Below are 15,653 nucleotides of genomic sequence, written 5' to 3'. Positions count from 1 at the left end.
GGGGAGGGATCAGCAGCAATCGATACTAAAACAGGGGGCGGGAGGAAGTAAAAGAATAAAAGCCCTGGATAAATACAACAGACTCTGCTGGTGCCATTAGTACAATACACTCAGTGCCAGGCATTTCTCTCATGGGAGAGAGTTCCACAAGCAGAAACTACCACTGAAAGGACCCTTTTCCCAGGCACTACTGGTCTCACCTTAGATGGCAGAGGTACTCAGAGCTGGGCCTCTGAAGAGGAACACAATACTCATGCAGTATTCTCTATAACTGAGATCAGCAGAAATTTTTTAAAACATCAAAGATTACAAAAGAATGCATGTATACCTTGACTTTGGCCTTTGGCAGATTCTTATGGCCTGTTTTGAGTTACCACAGCTGACTTATGACATTTGGTTTTCTAATAAAGCCTACCAATTCAATTACCCTTTATAATTTGAACCTGAATTTGGCATACCGTTTTTATAAGGTATTGCTAGACAACAGGGTGTGGTTTTTTTGGTAATTCTACCTCAATGCTTTCGAAATTCCCCAAAATTTAAATACATAAGCAAGTTGTATTGCATTTGTCATAGTTATAATCTCTATTGTTACAAATATAATCTTAATTGTGTAGCATAACGTTTCCACTTAAGGAAAATGTCTATTAAGGAACCATAGTTGTTGTTTTTTCAAACAACTTATTAAAATGTATGATCTGCGGAGAACTAAATCTCAAATTCTAGCCTGGGGATGAGGGAGAGAACTTGACCACATAAAAAAAGGAAAAAGGCATGGGGGGTGGGGTGACCTGTAAATAAAATACAAAACAAACACCCCTAAGAATGAGAGAATCTGCCTCACTGGAAAAAAAAGTATAAATATAGCAACAGAATCTGATAAAAACAGGTAGATTAACCAATAACCAACAACTCTTGAGAGCCAGTGTGGTGTAGTGGCAAGAGTGTTGGACTAGGAACTGGGAGATCCGGGTTCTAGTCCCCACTCAGCCATGGAAGCACACTGGGTGACTTTGGGCCAGTCACAGACTCTCAGCCCAACCCACCTCACAGGGTTATTGTTGTGAGGATAAAATGGAGGGGAGGAGGATAATGTAAGCCGCCTTGAGTTCCTCGCAAGAGGAAAAAAGGTGGGATATAAATGCAATAAATAAATAAAACTCTGTAAGAAAAGTTGAGAATCTGCTACATGGAGGAGCTTCTGTCAGTACCACTGACAGAGAAGTGTCAACTGCTACAGAGGGCTAGAAAAGGCATTTTGGAGGATTGTTTGTTGTTGTGTCACTAAAGAGAATGGTCTGCCATACGTTAATGCTGTACACTTGTTTCTGTGGGTTTGCATTTTTCACAGATTCCCATGAAAGTTCCACTGAAAGACAACTGTATAGTACTTGAAGGATTTTAACAACTGAAGCATCTGCAACATCTTTTCCGCCGCTCATATATTAATAGAACTCAGGGTCATCCAAGGAAGCTGAATGGTAGGATATTCAGGACAGATAAAAGGAAGTACTTCTCCATACAATGCAACGTTAAACTATAGAATTCACTACCACAAGATGTAGTGATGGCCACCAACTTGGGCGGCTTTAAAAAGGGATTAGACAAATTAATGGAAGACAACACTATCAATGGCTACTAGTCATGATGGCCATATATTACCTCCAGTATCAGAGCCAGTGTGCCTCTCAATACCAGTTACTGGGGAACACAATCAGGAGAGTGCTATTGCACTCATGTCCTACTTGTGAGCGTCCCATATACATTTGGTTGGCCACTGTGTGAACAGAATGCTAAACTAGATAGGCCTTTGGTCTGATCCAGCCTCTTGGCTATTTTAAAAGAAATATTTGAAATTAAATGCTGAAGAACCAGGCTGGGTATTGGGTGGCATGCCTGGAGTCTGAAATAATCTCTAATAGCCAAGAAATAAGGAGAATCAGAAGGAATATTCTGTTCAAGCCTCTGCATTATGAAGAATTAGAAGAACATGCTAAAAATAATGGAAATATGTCAGGTTAAAAAATAGTCTAAAAATGTACATTTCCATTATTATTTTTGTGTTGAATGTTCACAATTTAGCTTTTCCAATGTTAATTGACTTTTTTCCTGAATAGAAAGTTTTAATAAATATTCCAAAACAAACAAAGTAATATATGTATGACCTCCCCCACGCCAAATGTTTTGACTTACTAAATTATCGGTTTCGGGATCTTCACAAAAAAAGGGTTTGCCTTCTTTCTCCTGTTTCCTAACAAAATTTTCAATATCTACATCAAAACTTGCAGATGTTGTGCCTTCTGATCCTTGTGTAGATTGTTCACATTTTTCAAATAACAGTGCTAATAAGGGAAACAGTGGATGTCTAGGAATAAAAGCAGAAAAGATAATCAAACTGTAAAACTGTGGAGATTTTTTTGTGCAAGTCAGTATGACAAAAAATACTGAACGTTTTAGACATTGCATATATACAATAAAATAAACTGCATTAGCAACTAATACACAAGAGATTAGGAATCTCTCTTACTTGCTCTTATATTTAAAAAAGGTAAAGGTAAAGGTGTCCCCAGCCAGTCGTGTCTGACCCTAGGGGGTGGTGCTCATCTCCATTTCTAAGCCGAAGAGCCAGCGCTGTCCAAAGACGCTTCCGTGGTCATGTGGCCGGCATGACTGAACACCAAGGTGCACGGAACGCTGTTACCTTTCCTGCCAAAGCGGTACCTATTTATCTACTTGCAATTTCTTGCTTTCGAACTGCCAGGTTGGCAGGAGCTGGGACTGAAGACGGGAGCTCACTCCTTCACACGGCACTTGGGTCTCGAACTGCTGTCGTGCCGACCTTCCGGTCTGCAGTTCAGCATCTTAACCACTAAGCCACCACGGTCCCTGCTCTTATATTTACCGTTTGTCAAATATGATTAAACTAAAATTACAGAGCCATTTATACAGGTCTAATTTGATTATTATTGTCACCCCACAGTTTGCCACAAATGAGACTGATAGGTAGCTTGAACGGTAGGTTTTCTTAGATAGTAACAATACAGCTCCAACACAAAGGAGTTTAGACATATATAAGAAATTCAATATGAAGTGAATATTCAATAGAAAGCCTTGCTCCAAGACAAAGTTTACAGTCCTGAATACCTAAGTGTGCTCAAGCCCCACTGAAGTAAATGGAACTTACAATGCAATCCTATGCTTGCTCACTCAGAAGTAAGCCCCACTGTCTTCGATAGGGTATACTCCCTTGTAAGAAAGGGTGCAGAGGATTGCATTCTTAAGCACACAATGAAACTGCTGAAAATACAGTCACCCCAACATAAACAGAAAACCTAAAATACATAACATTCCTAGTAAGTTAAAAGATGCTGGTTGGTTACTTGGCTTTACCCTACTTCAATGTTTCTCAAGCACTTGAGCTAAGGTGCCCTTCTTCTAAACTTATTGTACCCCTGAGTTCCTTCAGCCCAGCACCAACACATCTGTCCCACAGCAGAATGTGCCAATATCTTTACATACAGTCATGTGTATGCAGTTGCTGCTATGTGCAACAAGCTGTGGACTGGCCACCAATTCAGTACTGGCATTAGGAAAGGAAATTGAACAAGACATGACCCCTCCTAAAACCACATACAGGAAAACACCATTAGAATAAAGTAGCAATTTTTCCCCCCATGTCAAGTTAGGATGAGACACTGAGTGAGAGAGCAGTTGCCCTCACAAATCTAATGGGAATCAATGAGGATCTTCTAAAGAGTATTAATCCCATTACGACTTGGCTTGAGATGGGAGAAAAGCAACATCTGCCTCAGAATCTTCTCTTCCCTTGAACTTTGTGTGTCCCCTTCCAGGTGATACGTGTGGTTTCCTCCTCCCCTGGGGGCTCCATCCCACAGTTTGAGAATAACCACTCTACCTACTACAGAGAAGAATATAATTTACTACTTGAATAGCTCATCTTGTCAACACTGCTACCTGTAAATGGCCTGCTTGTCCGCATCCATCGGTGTCTGGGACTCTACTGGGGAAGGACTCAATCCTCCTGCATCTGCTTCCAAGCAGTTTGGATCCTGCTCAGTTTTTAACTCTGTTACTACTTGCATCTGCTGGAAAAGAAGGATGCTTTATATTGCCAACTGCATAGATTCACTACTAAACGGACTGTTTTCTAAGCAAAGTGAAAGGCAAAGGCCTAGTAGGTTGCCAGAAAGCTGGTATGACTTGGCAACTATACAGAAAAATATAAGCAGTTAACAAAAAACTCCTTTAATCCTTGCAACATTTGGAGGCGGGGAGACAGTGGAAAGGTCACTAGAAGTTTGGTTCCTATTAGTAGGTTTCTTTTAGTAAATTGTCTATTACAGAATGCTGTATTTCAAATACAGCTATTTTTGGATAAAGCTATGCATACACTGCTCCAAAAGATCAGTTTGGGAAAGCAAAACTTTGAAAATATCTGCTACCTTCCATTCTTTTCCTTCTCCATGCAATTTATATCACTCCAAGCAAAACTCTTTGGAAATATATTTCCAATAATTTGTTTAAAAATCATACATACATGAAATAAACTCCCCCCAAACCTTAATTAATCGCGGTTATAATACTGCTTCACAATTTCATCCTAAATTTAAGCATGCAGATGACATTATACACTTTAGGAGTAAATTATCCAGTATAAAAGTAAAAACAGTTCCTGCATTTAAGTTCAAAATGTGCTAGATGGGAATTTCAAAACATTACCATTTTAACAAGACAGGCATCTCTTCATATACACACATGTAACCATCCTAACTGATGCTAGGGTCTGCTCAGTAAGGTAAAATGTGGACAGGTTTGGGTGCAAGGGCTGTGGTGTGACACCTATATGTGTTCTGGGTGTATTGGTGCAGAGAGGTGATGTAAAACCACGGTCTATCCAAGCAAAAATAAATGCCAATACACTAATAATCCAAGGCTGAGTATCAGGCACCGTCACTGATCCATCCCTACCATGCCAATGGACCACCGAAAGGAGCAGATAGCGAGAAGACAAGCGAGCAAGAAGACCAACGAATTAGGAGCCAGGGTCACACATTACAATTACTGTATTCATTTTTAAGATGACATCTGACTTTCACAGAGGTGATGGAGACTCGTATTTCTAGCGTTTAAAAAACTGATTCCGTAACTGTGACTTAAAATGAGAATACAGAAAAGAAAAGTAGCCATGTTGGTACGATAGCAGTGCTCTGTAAGTACTCTTAGGGTCAAGCTATAAAAGCAGTAACTTTTAATCCTTTAATATGGAATTGTGAAACAAAAAACCAGACTGCTGGTTCGTCAAGTATTATCGAGCAAGTCAAAGATGAAACACCAAGAGAAGAAAAACAGATGTATAATGGGGAAAGAGTAACATACTGTGAAATGTAAAGTTAAAACTAAAACTAATAAATACAATGTCCTGCAATTTTGAGTTATTATTTTAAAAATCTTTTTGGAAAAAAATTGAGTACTGGCATCAGTATGTGTAACGCCAGTACTCAAATTACAGAGGGACCAGAGGAGCCAGACCCTCCTTACCTTTTGTGTTGGTCCCCTCTTTTAGAATGCTAAGGGGGACATGATTTAGGTAAAATTGGAGGGACTCAGAGGTAGGCTTGTAGATTTCATTCCCCCCCTACCCCAACACACACATTTTATACTATAATTTGAGAACTGTCTGAGGCACAGGTGATGTCTCTTTATTCACAGTAGTTATAGCAGCAAAGGTAATTTCATTTTGAACACTCATTTTGGTAGCTTAAGCTTCCTGGAAGAGAAATATTACCTTTCTGGCTTAATGTTTTTCATGAAATTTCTTTTTCTCATTGTCTGGTGGTGCCATCTCTGAAATTATCAGACTACACATACACACCCAAAAAACAAACTCAGACCTTTTTCACCTAGATAATTTGAAAAAAAGGTTTACTTTTAAAATGTCAAATCCACTTTAAATGTAGGCTATACCAGTTAAGCATACATTCTTGGAAGAAAATTCTGTTAAAATCAATAGGATTTGCTTCTAAGGAAATGCACATTGAATCATGGTGCCAGCTGCCCATCCTCAAGCCCAGCTTTCCTCAGTACGTTTGCAGAAAACTGGAACTATTTTGTTCCAAAACAGCTGTTCTTGAACATCAGGAATTAGAATCAAATTTCCAGAAGAATAGTAATTTAGTTTGCAATCCTAAACACAATTACTAGGCCCACTGAACACAATGGGATTGAGTTCTGAATAAACATCCTTAGGACTGCACTGCAATTAAAAAAAAAGAAATAGAAATAGTTGCCTTCCAGCTCAGTAAGAAGAGCTTAAAAATGCCAAACAAATATATTATATATATATATATAATATATATATTCCAAAGCTATGTGGCAATTAAAAGTAAAATGCAAGACTGCTTTATTTTAAATGTCCTGCAACAAAATCATTTGGCTGTATTTAGCTGAAAATGCTAAAGCAAGTTTCGAGATACTAAATATAGAAAACCTCAATAGCACAAATGCAATAAAGGCAAATGATCATTACATGCAGTCCTGTATGCTACATATTTACTTGAAAATTCAATGAAGCTTACTACTAAGTCAAAGTTTTTAAGATTACAGCCTAAGACGAAAACTGAAGAATATATACAGTTCTTCAAAAATAGCGCAAAGGGACAATTTAACAGTTTTCCTGTAGAAAGCGTAGAGCTTGATTTAGTGTTTAAATATTCATTCAGAATTTGTTTTGTATTGAATATAAATAATGACTTTCCTATATGATAAAGAGCTTTTAGATAGATGTATCTGATTTTGCATATCTTGTTTATAGCAGGTTATTTACCAGCCTGGACATAAAGTTCATCGTCTGTGCCCTCTTCCAGGTGCCCCCACCAAATGAGGCGAGGCGGATAGGTACAAGAGGGCCTTTTCAGTGGTGGCACCCCATTTGTCAAATGCTCTCCCCAGAGAGGCTTGCCTGGCACCTATGTTATGGTCCTTCTCACACCAGGTGAAGGCCGTTTTATTCTCCTAGGCATTTTAAGAACTATTTTAGTGCTTTTAGTACTCTATTCTGCTGCTGGTTTTAATTTAGTTTTATGACATTGTAATGGTTTTATTCTTTGTTTGCTGCTGGTTTTATTCTGAGCTGTTTTAATTTTTTGATTTTAATATTTGTACTGTATGTTTTTAATGTATTGTACACTGCCCACAGAACTTCAGTTAAAAGAATGATAAATAAAAAAATAGGTAGTTACAGTTTATTATTAATTCAACTGGAGTGTTAAGCAAAGTCGATATAATGATATAAGTGATATTTTTTCCCTTCTGTGCAGCCTGTGGATATACTAGTATGTCTGCTGCTGTAGATCTGCACCATATATCTCAGACTGCTGTGGAGGACTCTGGGTTGAAAGACCACTGTCTTCTCCCCATGAGTTTCACTCACAATTTGCATAGTGATCACTATTTTCAAAGGCTGTTACCTAGTTTCTGACAAGTTAAAAATGTAACAGGTTAAATGCTAATAATGGCTTCAAGCTAAGTTGACTTGAAGTAACTTAAGCAGGAAAGTTTCCTATGCTGTTCTCTTCCCTGAAGCCCCCTGCACTCCCCAAAATGCCTCTATGGAGAGGCCCTCCTAAACGATAAGAACGTAAGAACATAAGAGGCATGCTGAATCAGACCAAAGGTCCATCTAGTCCAGCATTCTGTTCACACAGTGGCCAACCAGCTACCAACCAGGAACCCACAAGCAGGGCATGAATGCAACAGCACCCTCCCGCCCATGTTCCCTAGCAACTGGTGTACATAGGCTCACTGCCTCTGGTACTGGAGGCAGCACATAGCCACCAAGACTAGTAGCCACTGATAGCCTTTTCCTCCAGGAATTTGTCCAACCTCCTTTTAAAGCTATCCGAATTGCTGGCCATCACTACATTCTGTGGTAGCGAATTCCATAGTATAACTACATGCTGTGTGAAGAAGTACTTCTTTTTATCTGTCCTGAATCTCCCACAATGTGGGATGGGGCACTGAGGCTGCTAGGAGGAAGAAGGGATGGAAAATTTTCCTTCCATGAATTTCCTTACATTACGTTATCTTAGGATCCAAGCCAGATTTTGGGCAATTTGCACTCCCCTGAACCCCACATTGTTCAGGAGGAAGCCCTGTTGCTCCAAAGAGGCTTTAGGGGAGGCGCAACGTGATGCCAAGGTAGGGGTAGGAAGGAATGGGAGATTTTCCTTCCATGAACTTAAATTAGCTTATCTTATGCTCCAAGCCAATATATTTAGTGAAAGCATCAAGGACAATGTCAAATGAATGGGTGGAGGGAGCACCATTTGCATGCCTTTTCTGGAATTGCTGAAACCTAAATAAAATCAGAAATAAACTAAGGCTACAATCCTATACACACTTACCTGGCCATAAGTCCCTCTGAACTCAATGGGGCCTACATCTGAGTAGATGTGTATAGGACTGCACTGTTAAGTAGTTTCTATATCTGGAGCTAGTAAGTAGTTTCCAAATGGCTGGGGATTGCGGCATCAGTCTATTCAGAGGCTGGCTTCTGTGATCACCAACGTAGTATCTTAATGGAATGTTTCAAATTGTATTGAAGAGACCATAAAGCACAAAAAAGTCCCAACATGTATGCTAAAGCTTTGTTTAAAAATCCTTGTGGAAGAGAAGTTATTGGTATCATAGCAAAGCTAGCACCAAATAGTGTTCCCAACTTGAGATTTTAAAAATACTCAGGGCGCAGTCCTATGGATGTTTAGACAGAAAAAAGTCCTACAACCCCCAGCATTCCCCAGCCAGCCATGCTGACTGGGGAATGCCGGGAGTTGTAGGACCGTTTTTCTGCCTAAACATGCATAGGATTGCACCTCTAGGCAGTATTAGGGGTAAGTCTATGGGAGTTAGAGGCAAGTTTTGACTGGTAAGGGAGAGGAAGATGGTGAGTTTAAGTGTCTCACAGAGTGCAACCTAGTTAATGTAGGGAAAATTGAAAATATTTTGTCCTTTCCTCCCAGCCTGGGTCACAATATATGGTTTAACAAAACATCTGATAATGAATTTGAGTCAAAATAACACGTAGGCAAGGTAGGTACAACACCAGATGGCTGACAACCCTGGTAGCAAAGCAGATAAAAAGGTTAAGGTATTATTACAGCATTTTAACAATCGCTCCAAAAGCACGATTCTTTTTTGTGAAAGATAGGTCAGGTCAGCCAATAAACTTGGAACACAAAATCAACCTTGTCATACAGCAAGGAAGTGAGATATTTTCGCTTCACAGCAAAGGGGAATAGGGGTTATCACCTGACAAATGGGTCAGTTTCGTGAATGAGCCCAAAATTAATTTCAAGTGCGTAAGAAGGGGGATAACTGAACAGAAAAAACATGCAGACATCAAATATATGCTTCTTTGGAGGCAAAACGACGAAACAAAAACAAAAGAAACTTCAGCCCCAATCCTACACATATTTAGACAGAAAAAAGTCCTACAACTCCCGCCACTGCCTAGTCAGCATGGCTGGCTAGGAAATGCTTGGAGCTGTAACACTTTTTTTCTTTCTGTACATGCATAGGATTGTGCCCTTTGTCCAGCAAGCCTGGGGAGGGAGCACAGCTCATTGGTAGAGCACATGTGTTGCATGCGGCAGCCCCCAGTATCAATCCCTGGCACTTCCAGTTAAAATCTCAAGTAACAGGTGATGGGGAAGACCTTTCTCTGCCTAAGACCCTAGAGAGGCACTGCCAGTCAGAGTAGACAATATTGAACTAGACGGACAAATATTCTGACGCGGTATAAGGCAGCTTCCTATGTTTCCAAGTCAATCCTCTTCTAAAGGATTTTTGTTTCTTAAAATTAACTGCATCCTGATTAGCTTTCTACAAACAGCACTAGAAAACAAATGGGCAACATATAAGCCAGCAGCATGGTTTGTGTGCCACATCAAAGTAATAGCTACCAGCAGGTTGTATAGATAAAGATGTAAGTGGTTTCAAGTATTCGGTGTCATAATTATTTAATAAATTATTTTAACCTGCTATAATGCAGTACATATTTTTAAAATTCTTACTTGTTGTCCATCTTGATAGTTGTCTATACTTAATGTCTGCGTTGCCATCATGGTTACTGGGGGTTCTTATACAGTCATCATATCTTAGTTCAAATTTTCTAAGGGAAAAAAACCACAAAGAAGGTTAGTATTTCTAAAGAAAATTATAGAATACAAGAGATATGACTGAAAACTACGTGTGCAGTAGCAATTTTTTTCTGACAATGCAATACATGTGTATTTTTTACACCAACCTGTAGGATTCCAGAAACCTTACCCTCAAGAGCCTTTGACAAAAGCAGGTGATGAGTACTGAAATCCTATTGCCAGAAAAATGATAAAGGCTTCATAGGTTAGTAGTTATTTGCATTTTATCCCCCATAATGAACACCTGCAGGAATTGCCAACAAAACGCACAACCAAAATGCACACATAAATTGCTGCAAATATTGATTAAATAATTATTTATAACTGAATATCAAATGTGGTTTTACTTGTTAAAATAAAAATGCCAGAAGGGATATAAGCCAAAAAGTAACCAGGACATCCTTTATGGGAACTGGGAAAATGGTTGTTTTCAGATTTTCAGACTATTGAGGAATATTTTTTTTTTATCAAGTAACCTCCCTTGTAGACCGTGAGAATGCTGTAGACATCATATACCTCGACTTCAGCAAAGCTTTCAACAAAGTGCCCCATGATATCCTGATGAGCAAACTAGCTCAAAGTGGGCTAGATGAAACAACGATCCGGTGGATCCACAGTTGGCTACAGAATCGGACTCAAAGAGTGCTTATCAATGGGACCTTCTCAAACTGGGGAGAGGTAACGAGTGGGGTACCGCAGGGCTCAGTCCTGGGCCCAGTGCTCTTCAACATTTTTATTAATGACTTGGAGGAGGAGGTGCAGGGAATGCTGATCAAATTTGCAGATGACACCAAATTGGGCGGGATAGCTAATACTTTGGAAGACAGAAACAAAATTCAAAGTGATCTGGATAGACTGGAGCGCTGGGCAGAAAACAACAGAATGACATTCAATAGGGATAAATGCCAAGTTCTGCACCTAGGAAAAAGAAACCAAATGCACAGTTACAAGATGGGGGATACATGGCTCAACCACACTACAAGTGAGAAGGATCTTGGAATTGTTGTCGATCACAAGCTGAATATGAGCCAACAATGTGATGTGGCTGCAAAAAAGGCCAATGCTCTTTTGGGCTGCATTAATAGAAGCATAGCTTCCAAATCCAGGGAAGTACTAGTTCCTCTCTACTCAGCACTGGTTAGGCCTCATCGGGTGTACTGTGTCCAGTTCTGGGCACCACACTTTACGAAGGATGCAGACTAACTGGAGAGGGTTCTGAGGAGGGCCACAAAGATGATCAGGGGACTGGAAACAAAGCCCTATGAAGAGAGACTGAAAGGAGTGGGAATGTTTAGCCTTGAGAAGAGAAGACTGAGGGGAGATAGGATAGCGCTCTTCAAGGACTTGAAAGGTCGTCACAGAGAGGAAGGCCAGGATCTCTTCTTGATCATCCCAGATTGCAAGACACGGAATAATGGGCTCAAGTGATAGGAAGCCAGATTCCGGCTGAACATCAGGAAAAACTTCCTGACTGTAAGAGCAATACGACAATGGCACCAATTACCTGGGGAGGTGGTGGGCTCTCCCACCCTGGAGGCCTTCAAGACGAGGCTGGACAGCCATTTGTCAGGAATGCTCTGACTTGGATTCCTGCATTGAGCAGGGGGTTGGACTCGATGGCCTTGTAGGCCCCTTCCAACCCTACTATTCTATGATTCTATGATTTCATAGTAGTCACAGTCATGAGACCAGATGGCACACCAGGGTATTATTTATTTCTTTTCATTTCTATACCACCCAATAGCTAAAGCTCTCTAGGCGGTTCACAAAAATTAAAACCACAGAGTACAGCATAAAACAATATAAAATAGGAAAGCTTAAAACCACAATATGACAATACAACCAGAATACAACCTAGCAGCAATGCAGAGATTTCAAAGACCAGAGCTAAAAGATTAGGAAGCTAAAATGCTGGGAGAATAAAAAGATCTTTACCTGGTGCCAGAAGGATTACAATGTAGGCACCAGGTGAAACTCTCTAGGGAGCTCATTTCACAGCTGGGGAACAGCAGCAGAAAAGGCCCTCTTCCTGGTAGCCACCCACCTCACTTCCTTTGGCGGGAAGTCCCAGAGACGGACCCCTGAGGATGATCTTAGGGTTCGGGCGGGCACATATGGGAGGAGGCAATCCTTCAGATAACCTGAAGGGTATTTTTACTGCACCCCAAGGTAAGGTATCTTTCTATGTCTGAAGGTTGCAAAGCAAGTTAAAAATTGTCCAATGGCTGAATCAAGGGCAAATTATAATTAAAAACTCATGGTGTCACTCACATAGAACCCACCATGCATTACTCGGAAAAATAAACTATTGTGGGTTAACATGTCGTTCAGACCCAGTCATTGTCTTCTTCATATGTACATGCTCTCATATTCAAACAGACTTCCCCACACACATAACCACCTCATTTGCCTCTCATACACATGCATGTTCTCTTTGACTCACAAAGGGTTGATTCACACACACACACACACACACCTGCTGCTTGTCTTTTTCTACACAATTCTCAAGTTCATGTAGAACAAGCAACCTCAGTGTGAACTAGGCTGCACACAAATAAAGCCTTGAAGCAGTAATTTCTGTTATCATAGGGACACTTTTTCAACGATTACAGACTTTATCTGTGTATGATCTGGTTCACACAGAGGGGCTAACTGGATGAAATAAGTGGCCATTCTACATGCATGAATCAGTTCACAGATGCAGGCGTAAACAATCTCTGAAGGTGCACTGAGAGGAAATGTGTATTTAAAACAGAAAAATCACTCACAAGATGCTTCAGACATTACAGAAAACAAGCATAAGGAGCCACATAGAGATTCTTTATATAAGAAATATGTACATTGGTCCCAAGTCACTAATGTAGAAGGTTTCAACTATGCTGGGAGAAGTTCCACCTGATATATTTATGATGGTTACATGTGTCTTCTTTTGTAGATTTTCATATGCATTTTCAGATACAAATAGAGATTACTCCATATTTCTTCCCTAAGCAAGCAAAACAGCATGGGAAACAAGCAAGAACCTGCATATGTTCCTTTAAAAAAAATTAGAAGGGGCCACAGAGATGTATTAAGATAAGGACAGATGCAAAAGCGGGAAAAATCTGCATCAAGGTTTTTGCGGCAGATGAAGGGGGCGGGGCACGGATCCCTTAAGCCCTACCGGGAGATGCAGGGGACTGAACCAGGGACTTTCTGCATGCAAACCATATACTCCACCACTGAGCCACAGCCTCTCCCCACATAACCTATGGCATGCCTTGGTCCCTTTATGTTCCACCTGTTAAATGAATGTGGCCTTGAAAGCCATTACTAAGATACCCAGTGCGCATATCAAAGATACTGTGCCTGCCCTTGTTTCTACGAAGACTACGAAGACTTTATTCACAGTTGTAGTTCATCAGTGACCAGACACGTGTGTTTGAACCTGATGCCCTGTCCTTTGAGTTTTGTTGTGGAAACGTACTTCAAACAAATCCCTTTCAAACAAATCCCTGTTTGTTTTTTAAAAGAATTATGTACAAGTTCTCAGGGCAGGGGGAGGCCTTTCATCTACTACTATTCTGTTAGGAGCTCCTCTTCTTTCACTGTTCCTTCCTGGGGACATCAATGGAAAAAAATGCTTAAGGCTGCAGAACAAGGCTTAAGTGTGCATTTTCACAACATATTGCATGGCAGACAACTTGGCTACCAGTTACTGCAGAAGACTCAGAAGACCCTTGGATGGTCCCTGGCAGAGAAATCTCCTCTGTGAAGGAGCTGTTGTTGTTGTTTTACTTACTCACACTAACCACCCAAGGATGTTTTGCTTTTGGACATCGCTTTGGTCAAGGCTCTCACCAAACAGAATGGACCAATTTGGTGCAAATGATTTCTTCCCCTTCTTCTGAAGGTGGAGTTGTTCCCTACTTTGGCAAACACCCTTCATAATTTTTCAGCTACCTGTCATGCTGTTCCTGTATTTATTTTCTAGTGTGGGGGGGTTGGAGTGTCCCAATTTTCATATGTTTAAACTAGTTACAACTGGGGAAAGCAGTGCGGTGGTGTTCCTCCTACCATCTGATGGCTCAAGTAAAACACCAGCGTTGCTCCTAAGTGAGAAACAAAGCCCATTGGATAAGGAAGGAGAAAAGGGTACTCTTTCATCTTTCAACTGCACATAGACTCATGGAGTTATATTAGTTTATGGTAAATCCCTAGATAAGGATTGCACAATATGGCAAATTAGAGTGAAAGCACAGTTTATTATGAGAAAAAAATAGATTTTTCCATCTTAAAAAAACACTGCATTAGATTCCCAAATTATGGTAGATTTTGAGGAGCTGCAAACTCCAGGTCACTTTGGTTGTAACTCCATGTAGCATCAGAACAGCAAAAGGTCAGTTTCAGAGAATAAAGATGACTACTCTTCAGATGGCAATTTCCTCCTATTCCAGATCTTCAGTGTGGTTCCCAGCCTCAGGTTCTTTAACTTCCCTTGAGCATCTGAGAGTTCTTGCTACCCTCATGGATTGCAATTCTAACTTTGAAAGCAACAGGACATACTTCCACATTAACCCGGTTAGAACCAGGTTAAAGGTTTCAAAATGACAGCGGTGATGCTGCAGCCTTCACAATGTAATATTTAGTAGAATCATAGGGCATCTCTACACCAACTTAAAATCCTGCAATTAAAACGAGGCTTTCTGCTTCCGTTTTAAATGCAGGATCATGACGACTCCCTTTTTCACGTGCTTCCTTTTCCCCCCACCCCCTTCCCCCTCCTTCTCCCCATAGCTGAGTCTTCCATTATCTTTCATTGGTCTCGCTCCTCTTCTTGCCGCTTTTAATCTTTCCATGGAGAAAACTGAAGCAGAACACAATGGGGTAATTTGATAGCTCACTATCTGCGATCTATTTAAAAATGGAACAAAGGGCATTTAGTGCAGGAGACACCTTGAATGATCACTGCATCATGTAAAGAGCCTGTAAACTTCCATGAAGGTGCAATCTCAAGTGCAGGATAAAAGCTCAGAGTGAAGGAGGCCATAAAGTTGGAAAGGGCCATTTAGGCCATCGAGTCCAACCCTCCCCCCTCCCTGCTCAGTGCAGGAATCCAGTTCAAAGCATCCCTGTCCAATGGCTTCTGGATAAAATCATTATTATCTTTTAGCCACAAGTCTTCTAGAGAGATGCTGCATCCCTCTGTAGTAACAGATCACTATTTCAAAGATCACAATGGAGATACTGATTGTATGAATACATATTTGAGAGCCAGTGAGGTGTAGTGCTTAGAGTGTTGTACTAGGACTTGGGAGATCCAGGTTCAAGTCCTCATCCAGCCATCAAACTCACTGGGTGACCTTGGGCTAGTCACTCGCTCTTACCCTAACCTATCTCACAGGGTTATTGTGAGGATAAAATGGAGAGGAGGAGGATCATGTAAGCCATTTTGGG

General features: G+C 40.6%; 1 protein-coding gene across 4 annotated transcripts in view; it reads right to left on the bottom strand.

Annotated features, from left to right (window-relative positions):
- The window catches only part of PKNOX1 (PBX/knotted 1 homeobox 1), a 42,378-nt gene that overhangs the window by 15,745 nt on the left and 10,980 nt on the right, over nucleotides 1–15,653 (bottom strand). For 2 of the 4 annotated variants that reach the window (XM_084843829.1, XM_084843827.1), the window contains exons 2-4: nucleotides 10,092–10,189; nucleotides 3,976–4,106; nucleotides 2,194–2,365 (exon numbers count right to left, since the gene is read on the bottom strand). In XM_084843829.1, the coding sequence (XP_084699955.1) occupies nucleotides 2,194–2,365; nucleotides 3,976–4,106; nucleotides 10,092–10,142 (354 nt within the window). In that variant the 5' untranslated portion in view covers nucleotides 10,143–10,189. The remainder of the gene's footprint in view (nucleotides 1–2,193; nucleotides 2,366–3,975; nucleotides 4,107–10,091; nucleotides 10,190–15,653) is intronic. The other 2 variants (XM_084843830.1, XM_084843828.1) reach the window with 1 other exon arrangement.

The sequence above is a fragment of the Heloderma suspectum genome, chromosome 3 (assembly GCF_057233095.1).
Source record: "Heloderma suspectum isolate Gila_16-S chromosome 3, 16-S_ref, whole genome shotgun sequence".
NCBI lineage: Eukaryota > Metazoa > Chordata > Lepidosauria > Squamata > Helodermatidae > Heloderma > Heloderma suspectum.
Note: the sequence above shows the minus strand (reverse complement) of the source record. Positions and strands in the feature narration are given on the sequence as shown.